Source organism: Arachis ipaensis, chromosome B10 (assembly GCF_059453495.1).
Source record: "Arachis ipaensis isolate K30076 ecotype BB chromosome B10, ASM5945349v1, whole genome shotgun sequence".
Lineage (NCBI taxonomy): Eukaryota > Viridiplantae > Streptophyta > Magnoliopsida > Fabales > Fabaceae > Arachis > Arachis ipaensis.
In genome coordinates this window covers 562,414-575,653 of record NC_142435.1, presented here as the reverse complement: position 1 = coordinate 575,653, position 13,240 = coordinate 562,414, and the positions used below count along the sequence as shown (strand labels likewise).

At 34.5% G+C, this 13,240-nt stretch overlaps 2 protein-coding genes across 2 annotated transcripts; both read left to right on the top strand.

The window, feature by feature from the left end:
- Window positions 1-1,896: 1,896 nt before the first annotated feature.
- Window positions 1,897-4,962, top strand: LOC107623881 (actin-related protein 6). Its single transcript, XM_016326276.3, has 7 exons — window positions 1,897-2,908; window positions 3,507-3,732; window positions 3,814-3,877; window positions 4,073-4,157; window positions 4,263-4,313; window positions 4,414-4,476; window positions 4,562-4,962. The coding sequence occupies exons 1-7, from the start codon at window positions 2,184-2,186 to the stop codon at window positions 4,689-4,691; spliced, it is 1,344 nt and encodes a 447-aa protein (XP_016181762.2). The 5' UTR covers window positions 1,897-2,183; the 3' UTR covers window positions 4,692-4,962.
- Window positions 4,963-5,555: 593 nt separating this feature from the next.
- Window positions 5,556-12,949, top strand: LOC107622682 (uncharacterized). The gene is made up of 16 exons (XM_016324663.3): window positions 5,556-5,653; window positions 5,801-6,088; window positions 6,179-6,262; window positions 6,366-6,437; window positions 6,581-6,652; window positions 6,739-6,975; window positions 7,394-7,504; window positions 7,594-7,698; window positions 10,141-10,266; window positions 10,352-10,420; window positions 10,495-10,601; window positions 10,989-11,072; window positions 11,181-11,268; window positions 11,770-11,889; window positions 12,063-12,247; window positions 12,363-12,949. Exons 2-16 carry the CDS (start codon window positions 5,975-5,977, stop codon window positions 12,652-12,654), a joined length of 1,866 nt encoding a protein of 621 aa, XP_016180149.1. The 5' UTR covers window positions 5,556-5,653; window positions 5,801-5,974; the 3' UTR covers window positions 12,655-12,949.
- The last annotated feature ends 291 nt before the right edge of the window (window positions 12,950-13,240 follow it).

Here is a 13,240-nt window from a genome sequence, read left to right as displayed (position 1 = left end):
AATCGGTAAATTTCTGGCATGAATATGTTAAGATGTTTATGATGATTATATAAATATTATTAACAATAAAATTATGTTTTTTTTTTATATTTTAGTACTTTTTTTAAATAATATTTAAAAAAAGTTAATAATAAAAAATATTACTTTAATTTTAATAATATTTTTTAAAATATTATAACTACTTTAATTACCATAGTATAATCACGCTATACCCAGGTTTGGTAGGCGTTACTGATTTTTGCAAATGTGTGTTTTCCTGAATTTCATCTAACAAAAACTGAGAAATAAATCAATAATAATGTTTGTCCTCAAACTTCTATGTCCTAGTCCTACTACTATTGTCTATTGCTAATATATTTATATTAATTAGTAGAGAGAGTGTGCATATTACTTATAAATCATCTATTTTTGATATGTTATTTAAGATAACAAAAATTTAAGTTAGTGGTCGATTATATTTAATTTTAAGGTTAAAGTTAATTAAGAAGGTGTTTATATATATGTATATATATTAACAGTACTATGAACTCAATTGTAAGGTCTCTTTTGCCAATGAGTTATAGTTCAAATGACATAATCTTTCCATACTCAATTAAGAGCTTGCGGATTTGAATCTCCTATCTTTGATAAAAAAAAAAAAAAAATTGTAAGGTCTCTTTCGAAATGATCCCATCCTATATTGAAGAAGCCAAAAACTTGCGTAAATGCTATTGAATGCATGTCTTCTTACATCTCACTCCATTGATTATATTCCATATAATATTAATAAAAAATATTATCGGTACACTAAAATTATCTATTAAAATTAGTTATTAATATATTTATATATAAATATATATATGATTTAATTTATTTTAAATATATGTTTATATTTTAATATATATTTTATACTGATGATTAATTTTTGTAGTTAATTTTAGTGTGTATATATAACATAATCGAATAAAGTCACCAAAAAAAATAACATAGTCGAACATTAATTGGGTGGCTACTACAAATTAAAACTTTTATTTAATTATCGGTGAAATTTATTTTCAGGTGAGGTTAATAGTTAAAAATTATTAGATAAATTGATATATTTAACTAAATTAATATTTAATATTTTTTAACTATAAATTTTATATAAAAATATATAAAATAATAAAAGAATCTTTAAAACAATTGTTAACGAGAAATTTTTAAATACTTCATGATGTCTATGTTTTTCTTCCTTCGTATTGACATAATCACGCAAAAAAAAACCATAAAAATATAAAAAAGAAAGTATAATAAAATATTAATTTTTTTAGTTAAAAATCAATTTGGTGAAAGTCACATTTTTATTATTTAATTTATAAATATATATTATAATATTCGACAAAACATATTTTTCTTAATTAATTTATAAAGAATTTTTTATTAAAATAAAAATTTTCTTATTTACCCAATATAAAATAATTTATCAATTTATATATTTAGTAAAATTTGCCAATTTGGGTTTAGAAAAAAAACAATTTTCATATATACTCATACACATTTTAGTTAATTTTTAATAGAGAATGAAGTGAGATACTAATTAATTAAATAAAAAATAAGTTTTTCTCTTTATTCTTTTATAATAGAAGAAAAAGATGATTATAATTACGATACAAATTATATAGTTATAGATGTTACATGAATATTATATAAATCAGCTACCAATTCATTAAATATAAAATAATTTAATATCTAAATATATAAATAAAATTTTATAGATAACACTAATTGAATGGCTTATTGTGTTTTTACTTTTTACTTTTTTAGCATCTTTTTTTTGGTCATGGACTTTTTAGCTTCTTTGAAACTAGTTTTTTGGTTTTGGGCTAAGCCCAGAAAACCCTACCCGAATCCCATCCCAACCCGCCCGACCCAAATCTCCTTTCTGATCTTCTCTCTCACAGCAGCGACGTCGCACCAACAAGCTTGCTTCCATGGCTGCCACTACCTGACCTCAGTAGCCCCTTCTGGAATCAGACATGATGCGGTTGAGCTGCTCCGAATAGCGGAATAGGTCTCTCCGCTGGCATCTCCTCGGCAAGAAGCTCCGCCGCAGAACTACTTATGAACTGAACATGTGAACCTTGAAACGACGCCGTACCGAAGCACAATCATGAGAACGGGACACACAAGCTGGCACTGCACGTGACTTCACCATAACCACCACCATGTCCTCCACCAACGTCGTTGTTCTAGACAACGGCGGCGGCCTCATCAAAGCTGGCTTCGGCGGCGAACGCGACCCCGCCGTCATTCTCCCTAACTGCCTCTACCGCGCCCCCTCCTCCAAAAAATGGCTTCACCCACACCCTCTTCCAATCACAACTACTTCCACCGATTCCTCCGCCGCCGAGCCGGACCTCACCTCCGCCGCCGTCCGGCGACCATTGGACCGCGGATACCTAATAAACTCCGATCTCCAACGAGAAATCTGGTCGCACCTCTTCTCGTCAATCCTGCGCATAAACCCAACGCAGTCCTCTCTTCTCGTCACCGAACCCTTGTTCACTCTTCCCTCCATTCAGCGCTCACTGGACGAGCTCGTCTTCGAAGATTTCAATTTTAGGGCACTGTACGTGGCAGATTCCCCCTCGCTGGTGCACCTGTACGAAGCAAGTCGCAGGCCCGACGGGCTTGTGTCTCGGGCCCAGTGCAGCCTAGTTGTTGATTGCGGGTTCTCTTTCACGCATGCTTCGCCTGTGTTTCAGAATTTCACGTTGAATTATGGTGTTAAGAGAATCGATTTGGGTGGGAAGGCGCTTACTAATTACCTGAAGGAGCTTGTTTCGTTTCGATCTGTTAATGTGATGGAGGAGACCTTCCTCATTGATGATGTCAAAGAGAAGCTCTGTTTCGTCTCCCTTGATGTGCCGCGCGATCTCCGCCTTGCCAGGTACCCGAAATGCTTTCTTTTCTTTGGCATTTAGCATGCATTAGTGCAAAGGGGTGTGTGTTTGGAATCAACTTGTTGAATCTTCATGACATTGTATTCATATTTTTCTAAATGAACTGCTGGTAGAGGTAGCCACAATTTCCTGTGCTTGACTAGTCAATTGCTGGTAATGGGGTCTGGATACTAATAGTATGATGAAAAAAAATTAGATATTTGAATTCAATATGTGGTTTGTAATGAGTATGAAAATAGATTGAATCACTGTGTTCCGTTGAATCCATCAAGAATTGATTTGAATGGGGAATTTTAGGTTATTCATTTTGAGTTGAAATCCTTGAATACTTGATTTGCAAATCATACCTAGATGAGTCTGGTTTGATATTGGGTTGTTTGAAGGAACTGAATCCGTGAGGTGTTTCTCTATGATATTATTTAGTTTCAAGTAAAATGGTAAATCAGTTTTAGGATGGATTCAATTTAGTTACCAATTACCAAATAGGTGGTAAGGTTTAGTATTCATAACAATCCTTTTGCCTAAATGCGTTTATGTGGTGCATTTTTCTTTTTTCTTTGTCTTCACTTTTTTTTTTCTAAATAGGGAAAGTGGAAAAGAAAATCTCTTCAGGTGCACATATGTGCTTCCCGATGGTATCACATACACCAAGGGTTTTGTTAAGCATCCAGAGCGAATACACAACTATCTTGCCTTGAAGGATGGCACTTGTGGCTTTCCTCCTCTTCCAGAGGAAACAAAGGGGAATATGAACCGCCCGGAAATTGCTGAGATGCCTCAAGACCGAAACAGAATTGATCTATCGAAAAATGTATTTGTAGGCGCGTTTCTTTTAGTATGAGATGTTGATGGCAGTTGTTTGATTTTCCTGCTTTCATTTTATTATTTGTAGGAATTTGACTTGACAAATGAACGGTTTCTTGTCCCTGAGATGATCTTCCAACCTGCCAATTTGGGTTTGTATTCATACACAACACTCTTTGTTTGAGTATTGAGTTTATCAAGTTAATCTAAATGGGGATAGTCCGGTTCCTAGAAATATAGTTTAGATACCAATGACAAAAACAAAGAATGATATTAGTCTACTTGGCTCTTTGCTTCTTATTATCATTCTGTGTTCTCTGAAAATACTAATAAAAACAGTTTTGCAGGTATGAATGAAGCTGGGCTAGCAGAATGTATTGTTCGAGCTGTCAATTCGTGCCATCCACATCTCCACCCTGTACTCTATGAAAGGTTTCTAATTCAAACCATTTACTCTGATGGTTCTGTTTATGGTTATTTACATCTTGATTCTCTGGTTCATCTTGCAATCTATCTATCCGATTTTCCTTTTGGCAGCATAATTTTAACCGGCGGAAGCACGCTGTTTCCTCAGTTTTCTGAGAGATTGTAAGTTCTTTGTCTTATCCACTATACCTTGTTCCATGATAACATAATTTTTGTGCACTTTGCTTCCCCGTGATTAAATTATCGACAATCAACAATGTAGAGAGAAGGAGCTCCGACCACTAGTTCCCGATGACTATCATGTGAAGATAACTACTCAAGAAGAGTAAAACCCGTTCCCTAAATAGTTTTGTTTCATTGATGTTGGGAGAAGTGAAGTTTCCATAAACTAACTCGTTTTTGTGTTGTAGTCCCATACTAGGTGTTTGGCGAGGAGGATCTCTGTTGGCGTCAAGTCCAGATTTTGAAGCAATGTGTGTAACTAAGTCTGAGTATGAGGAGCTTGGTTCTGCTAGATGTCGCAAGAGATTCTTTCATTAACTTTTGCATGCCATCAACTCCATTGCTCCAATCTTGTACTAAGTCATATTTTCGCTATTTATTAGAGTTCAATCTACTAGACGGATTGTGAGGTGTATGTATCTTTTATTGCAAAACTTGCACTTAACATGCAGCATGCTTAGGTAGTTAGGTATGTACAGCTTTTAAGTTTATAACCACTTGGAAAGGAATCAGGAATACTGTAATAGCTTTGAGATTCCAAAGCTATTTTTTTGGGGTAAGAAGATTCCAAATTTTGGTGCATTACAAATCGGCAAATCCACAGTGGACTAGACATTTTTGTCATCGAATTGGGCCTGGATCGTACCTCAGTTAATTAAGACTAATTTCTTATTTTTATATAGACCAAAATAGAAAAAGGACTAAAAGTCGTAACAAACTAAAGATTTTTTAAAGTTATTTTTCTTTAGATTAATTTCCCAAAAAATAGATTAAAAATAATTCTAAAAAACCAAACTTTTTAAGTTAATCTTTTTCTGTTTAATCTAAGTACTATTTCTTTTTTAAAATTTTGGCTGAATACTTTTTGTTCTTTGGTAAGAATTTGACTAAATAGTATTTGCCCCAAATACTAAATCAAATACTATTGAAGTGTTAATTTTTTATTTTCTTTTGGTAGAGAATTGTCAATTTTTCTTCCAATTGAAATTTACCCATTATATCTTATGGGCCGAAGAAAGGCCCAAATAAAATCTGACCAGATTAGTAGATTACATTTAGCGTAAAGTATGTAGGAGAGATGTTTAATTATCGAAAATAGGGATTCGAACTCTAACTTCTGAGTATGAAAAACTATGTTATTTGAATTATAATTTGTTAGGGCAAAAAAAATAGTTACATCCTTATCTTTGACTAATTTATATATTTTGCAAAGTTTGATGGGTTGATTTATATATTTTAAAAATTGAAGGGCTACAAATTCATAAAGCGAAAAAAGATACGTGGTTTATATATTTTAGGGGGGGTTTATTTATTTTTTATTATTTTATTATAAAATGATTTTTTTTTATTAAACTACAGTCGAACCGGTTGTCAATAAATCAGTAAATCAGTAATTAAAACCGTTTGATGACCGGTTTGATTATTAGAACCCTGATATAAAGTATGAATTGCTCTGCCTCAAAACCCTCTTTCCTGTTGCCTCTTCTTAGCCGCCATTCCCTTCTCTTTAACGAAGAGGTAGCAGCTGCAGCAGCACTTCTTTACTCTCTCCAAACGACAACAACGAACTCCGTTTTGTTTGGATCGCGTTTTGCGTTTTAATGGGAAGGGTTAGTGGAACCGAGAAGCAAGAGTTTACTGAGATGGAGGACCCTGAATTCACTGATTCTCAGCTAATTTGTCATGTTAGAGATGCACTTTTAGCAGTCACTTTGGTACGTAGAGCAAAATATAATTCTAGATTTTTTTTTTAGATTTTTATTATTTTTCTGATAATTAAAATGGTGGATTTTACTCACTCTTAGGGTGACAGAGAGAATTATGATGAGCTTGTTGGTTATTTGCACCGGAAAGAGAGTCTTAATCCCGATCAGATTGCTCTACTTGAGGTGAGTTCTTAAATTAGAGCACGTGAAAATTGTGACTTAATTAAAAATGTTATATATGTTTGCTAATACATAGTGCTGATATTTGATATGATGTTGGTTACAGACAACTTTGAAGGCCCTCTCTGGAACAGTCTCATGTATAGATTCTGTTCATCACGAATCTCTTCTTTCTGCAGTAAGTTTTTTTTCACATTGGACTTGTTGCTTGTGTTTATGTTTATGTTTATGTTGTGCTTGAAGTGTTGAACTTGTTAATGTTGGAAGGAAATGGACAATTTATAAAGATATAGTTGTTCTCACTGAAGTTGTTTTTGCCAGGTTTATAGAATGAGCCTGTGGAATTATGGAACTTCTATTATGGATGCACTGGTTGAGCTGATTGTATCCTTGGTACGTGTTTCTTTTCTGTTTTTTCCCCTTTTATCTTTGTTATTAAGCTTGGTTGACCTTTCTTTTCTTTTTTACCCTATTTGAAGGCTGCTTCGAATGGGAAATATATCGATTGGTCTTTGGAGATGCTTGTGAATAACTTCACTCCACCTAATCACCTCATGGATAGTCTGAAGCAGGAGAGTGGAATTGAAAAGAAGAATAAAGTTCTGTCTCGTGTGCATGCTGCTTTTGAAGCCATAGCTGTTTTGGTGCCTCTTGCCCCTTTGCGACTCTCTCCAATAGTTGTCCAGAGGATGCCCTTAACCTACAGTAAGGGACCGGTGAGTTCAATCTTCACTTCCATCGGAAGTGCTTAAGTAACCGCTTTATGCTAGTTGTTGCTCCATTTTGTGAATTTGTTGTTGTATGTGATGGACTGTCAACTTGGTTGACGGCAATTAACATCCATCTAAGCTTCATTTCCCCACCTTGTTGTATCCCAAATTTATTCATGTTTACAATGTGGAGGCATTATTTATTCTTGCACTCTAAACCATCTCCGGTTGCTCCAGTAATCATTTACATGCTTTTGTTGTATGCATTTTGATGCCAAAACAATATGAGGAAACCAATATGTTAATTTGAGGAGCATTTCCAATTTTCAGATGTCTTTTATGTAGCTTTTCAACATATGTAAGAACTAGTTCGACAATTGCAGTATTTTGTCAAAGCTTAATTTACTTCTTTTGATACTTGTAGGAGATTCTCATGTACGTGGAGAACATGTTAAAGTTGGAAAGTGGTGCAATTGGAGAAATTATTGGTGTTACGATGCTGCCTGCTATTGTAGATAGGTTGATAGAACTCGATGTATGTTGGTTAAGCCGCCCTTTATGTTTTGGTTCAAAGAAAAGTGATGGCAGTTGACCATTAAATTAATCCCTTTTGATCTATTTCAGGTCGAAATTGGATGGGATGGCCTCTTGCAGGAAGATGCCAAAGGCATATTTGAAATGGAATTAGAGGATGCCGAATTTGCGGATGCGGATGGGGATGATAATCTGGTATGGTCCAATATTTTTAATTTAGGGTTCATCTTGATGTCTCCTTCTTTTTAATGGCATTTTGAAAATTAAGATGATGCTCCTCTTAATTGGTCAGATAAAAAAAAAATGAAATTAAAATTTCAGCAGGGGAATCTCTTATTCTGTTTAACATGCCTTGTCTATGATATAGTGTGTTTTTGTGTTATCTAGTGAAGTTTTGTTAATTTATGTTCCATCTCTTATGCTTTGTGAAATGAAAAGATTGAACGAGGTTGTTATTATTGCTTAATAGTTCCATAGTCATCCATAGTTCATGCTGCTGAAATGGTGCTTGCTAGAGTAATGTGGAGCTGTGAAAGAGTTTCCTTTTTGCAAATTCACTGTCTGAAGTTTGATATTTCACCTCCCTCTTTTTATTGGTTTTATATGCATGTCATGGAACACGAACAATGATCTGCCTGTCAATTTAATTGGCTACATATTCTTTTGATTAGTTCAATCATTGCACTATTAGATGACCTGAAACACAATCACCCACCGAATCTTGTCGACTTCAATACATCTGTTAGCAATTCCTTAGCAAGAGATGTAAGATGGATGTTGATGGGAATCAGGAACATTGAAGTTTATCTGAAATGCAAGTTGTGGTCAATCTGACATAGGTTGATATTTCAACGGTGATTTTGTCAGAGCATGCCTGTATGTATGTTTATAAGGCTGTGGAAGCAGCCATTAGCCCTACCAAACTATGAAGGGCCTTATTCTGGTGTTTGCCTGTTTCAGGCTAACATGCCAAGCTGATTATATTCAGGCTTGGCTTAATCAGGCTGTGGGTGAGGTTAGGTGGCTTTGTGAAGTGGCAAAACTTCATATGGTGAACTCAGGTACTCTAACTCTTTGTATATCATATACCAAGCTGGGATCGAGTTGTCCATGATGAGTAATTTTTTAACCATACTAGATATGTCCTATACATGTCTCAATTGCAATATTTTGAGCTGTCAATATGGAAGACTGAAGCTTGTTTTGATCATCATGATATTTTGTAGATTTTTGAGATACGAGTAAACATGTTCTGCTTTCGTTTTTTTTGTGAATCTATACCAGTGTCTTTTTTCCTCCCGTATTTGGGAGCGGGGAGATAAATAGTCCGTAACTGGATGCAATGTTGCGTAGAATGGATTCAAACTACTGAACTTCTACTACACCCAATATTCAAAGTATAACACAACTCTTAAAGCACAAAGGGATGTATTACTACTATCTTTAGGCAAGAGGCACCAATACTGTCTGCTTGCTTAAGAAAGGTGTTGATATTGTTTAAAGAAAAATAGAGCCTTGTAAATATTGGCAGTTGTATTCATTTGTCGTACAATTTGACTATTTATGCTCGTCCATTTATATTTAAGGGGTAAATTAGTAGTTTGCAATGGGGAACAATGACAATAGGCAGTGTATATGAGTCATGCATGTTAAGAGCTGCATGACGTGGTATACACTAATTGTTGCTGGAAATAGCAGTGTTGTGATAGAAAATGCAAGGGAAAGTCAAATTGAATAAAAGAAAAAATCCATCTTTTGGGATGTAATTATCTTGGCAAAAGGCCAAAAATGAGTAGGACCAGAAAGCAAAAAAGGAAGGACTTGGAAGCAAACCTGGTATAATTTTTTCTGCCAAATCTAACGGCAAAAGTGAATCTAGATACATTATGGTAAAACTAACTGAGAATCTGCTGAAATGTGTACATAATAGAACTTGGAATTCAGAAAGTGATTAGAATGATTGTTTATATAAGAAAGAGACCAAGAATGCAGCTCGGCCATAGAGTTATCTCTAATCTCTTCTTCCATAAACTACATTGACATTACATATTGCTGGATTCCCAAGAAGGGAAGTCATTGTGCAGTAAACTTGTAGTGGACAGGTGTTAATGCTAAATAAGCAGTATACAATTCACAATCACATTTCCTTATACAATTTAGAAGAGTTATAATATGATAGTAATTAGAGTTTGGCCAGTTCATCATTTTTCCTTTAGCAGTGATCATTTGAGCTCTCCCTTTATAGTACTTTTAAAGTTCATTAACCTAAGATCATGGATGAAACTCCTTTCCTGTCATGGGCTCATGGCAAAGCCTTGCGCATGCATCAGATTTGAATCTTTGTTCTGCAGTCAGCTTACTGTTAATTTTTCAGCCAACTTCTATGCAAATTAGTTGCAAGGTTTTGAAAGATGAATGTAGTTAGGTTCTATTAGGCTATTAGCTCATCTATGAGCAATATATTTCCAACTTTTATTCATTATGTAATTCTTCCAATTTACTACGTATGTTAGTTGCCAGTCTATATATCATCTTATTAACACAAATATGTGTTCTAGATTTTGTCTTCACTTGTGTGTTTCACAATATCATATATCTTATGTGCTATCTCATGGTTGTTTTTTTATTTTATTACAGCCTGCTGCAGAATATTTAAATAGGAAAAGTTTGGAGGGAAACACAATTGCTGAGAAATTAGATAGCTTGATTGAGCTGGCTTTTTTGCATCTTGAGTCCTGTCAAAGCAGTGGCCGTTTGTCTGAGGTATTTTTCAGACATTGCATATATTTGCTTTGATTAATTTGTACTATATACTTAACTTCTAGATGTTCATTAAATTCTTAATTAGGTATTTAATGTTCTAGTGAGATCATTTCAAAGGACTATTTTGAATGCCTACAAGTCAAAATTCACCCAGGTACTCTCTCTCTCTCTCTCTAAAGTTGGTACTGTTTTGTGAAATACATTATCAATGCCTTTATTTTGTTGCAGTTTGTAGTGTTCTATGCATGTGCACTTGATCCTGAAGATTGTGGGGAGAAGTTCGCCATGGTTCTTACAGAGATGTTTCTTAGCAATGTTAATCCCCCCAATACTAGGTAAAATTGATTTTACGTTGTGGTGGAAACTTGAAAATTAAAAGTTCAGGTGGCTGTCAGCACCAATTGATGATTTAAATATTTTGCCCCCATTCATTGTGAAGTGTCGTAATTGATGTTAGTGTGGTCATATGTATTTTTTTATTTTTGATTGATATTTTTTTTACTGTAAATTATTTAATGCTTATCAAATGGGGCCCCTTAGCAGCTTATTATAGAATTTAATTATTTAATCGAACTTAAATGATTTAGTGTGCTTCTCCTATTTATTGAATTATTTGTTTTGTTTTAACATCATTTTTGTGGAAGATGTAATGTGGTGCATATGATGCTGAGCATTGTATAGACTTCACGTATGACATTACTAGTTGTTTTCATTTATCGCAGGATGAGTGCTGTTGCTTATCTTGCTAGTTATTTGTCGCGTGCAAAGTTTGTTTCAGCGGCATTAGTTGCTAGCATCTTACAAAGGTTTGGGAACATTTAGTTTCCTTACATGGCCTAATTACTTTTTCTGTCTTATCATATAAAATAGGAAATGGTACTAACTGATATGATTATCTTCCCATGAGGTTTCAGATTGGTAGATTGGTGTCTTAACTATTGCAAGTCACATGATTCTGTTATGAACCCGCGAGCACATCAAGTTTTTTATTCTGGTTGTCAGGTATGTCGATTAGCATTTGACATTCTATTCTTGCATATGGTGAGGGAAGGGCTATAAACCTGATGACTTGTCATTAATTGGACAAGTAATGCAACAGGATTGACGTTATAACATTCTAAAGATTCTCTTAAAACACACATATAATTAATCTCTAGAAATATTTATAAGAAAATTCTTAATTTAGTAATTAAGAGGATGCTTGGCAGAAGTTGATAGGAAGATAAATCATTTTTCAATGCCATTGTTTGAAAGCTTCCAGTTATTGCTTCCTCTGATATGTGCTTTTGAGCCCTCAATCCTCTTCTGTTTCATTGGCTGTTTATTGTAAGCAATTGGTTTGGTTTGGTTACCTTGCAAATTATTTTAACCTGGTTAGAAAACTTATTTCTATGAACTGCAAAATCATTTCATGTTGATGGTATCATGTTTATTATTTTTACTTTCAAGTTTTTTGGTAGATTATTTGGATTTTAGTGTTCATAAGCTTGTTTTCGTGAGCAGGCTCTCATGTATTTGCTGTGTTTTCGAATGAGATCTCTGATGGATGCTCCAAGGCTCAAAATGCAACTTCTAAATATGCCCATGGAGCCAATCTTGCAACATAAATTGAATCCTTTGAAGGTAATGAACTTCTCAAAAGCTATCATGGTTTATAGAGAGCATAAAATGCTAAGATTTTATGGATAGCGATATAGTCGCTGAAGACTGGACTGATTTTGGTTAACTATTCTTATTTGCTCCAACCTTGATTATTCTATCTAAGATGTATAATTAAGCTTACATTTCTCCAACAGGTTTGTCTACCTACTGTAGTAGTGGAATTCCTAAGACAAGCAAAGGCTGCTAAGCTCTTCATGACATCGGAATCATTTGCCTTCGATGATATGCTCGAATCTGATCTTTCGAGGGCATTTGGCGGGATAGATAGACTCGACATGTTTTTTCCTTTTGATCCTTGTTTACTGAAGAAAAGTGAAAGGTTTGTAATCTAGTTTTATGAAGGAAAAAATCGTTAGATTTGTCCAGACTTTTTTCTTAGTTTAGTTGTTGGTGTTGCTTCTGCCTTCCACTCTAAATTTCATTGCTGTCTACAGTTACATAAGGCCACATTTTGCACGCTGGTCAAAGATCAAATGTGATGGCGCCGACGATGGCGAATTCAGTGAAAGTGGCAGCGATGCATCTGATGACGAATTTGCCGACATGAATGAGAATGATATGATTGAAGATGACATGACAGTGAGTGTACAAGCAGGTTTGGATTTCAACCCCGACTTGAATAGAATGTCTATCACGCCCAAGAACAAGTCTTTGTTACATTTTCAACAGCAAAATGCAAGAATGCCCGCAAGAATCAGACCATCCACTAGTCCGGAGTCTTTGTAATGATATTCTTGTGTCGAAAAACATGTCAATTTTGCATGTTTTGGTGTGGTAGGATTAGGAAGTCTATGTTGGTGTTCTTTATAGTGAAGAAAACAGGGGGGAGCATTGTGCAGTGTTTTGGGGTATTTTGCCCCCATATTCGGGCAATTTATGTGTAGTTTTTAACTTAATGTTCATTTTGTGCTGCCTATTGAAGAAAATGAGTAGAGGAGTCAACCATTTTTAAGATTCCGTTCCTCGTCACTATCTTGTAATTGTAATGTTTTAAAGATCATATCAACCATTTTAACCTCCACATCTTACGAATCACTCCCACAATTTGTTGCTTCTTTTTGCGATGATTCAAGAATATTTTTAGCTTTTACCTTGTCAGCTTTTGCTCTATCTTTGATTGATTTAATAATCAACAGCTTTGGAATTGTTATTTTTGCCATTGGGCTTCTTGTCTTGTGCTCTACTTTTCTAACCATAGTTAAACCAATCGTCTGCAAAGATTTCATATCACAAAACCAACTAAATTAAACACTAATTTTAGATAATACTATTTTCATTTTCTTTCGTTTATTTATAACTACTTGTGTTCAGA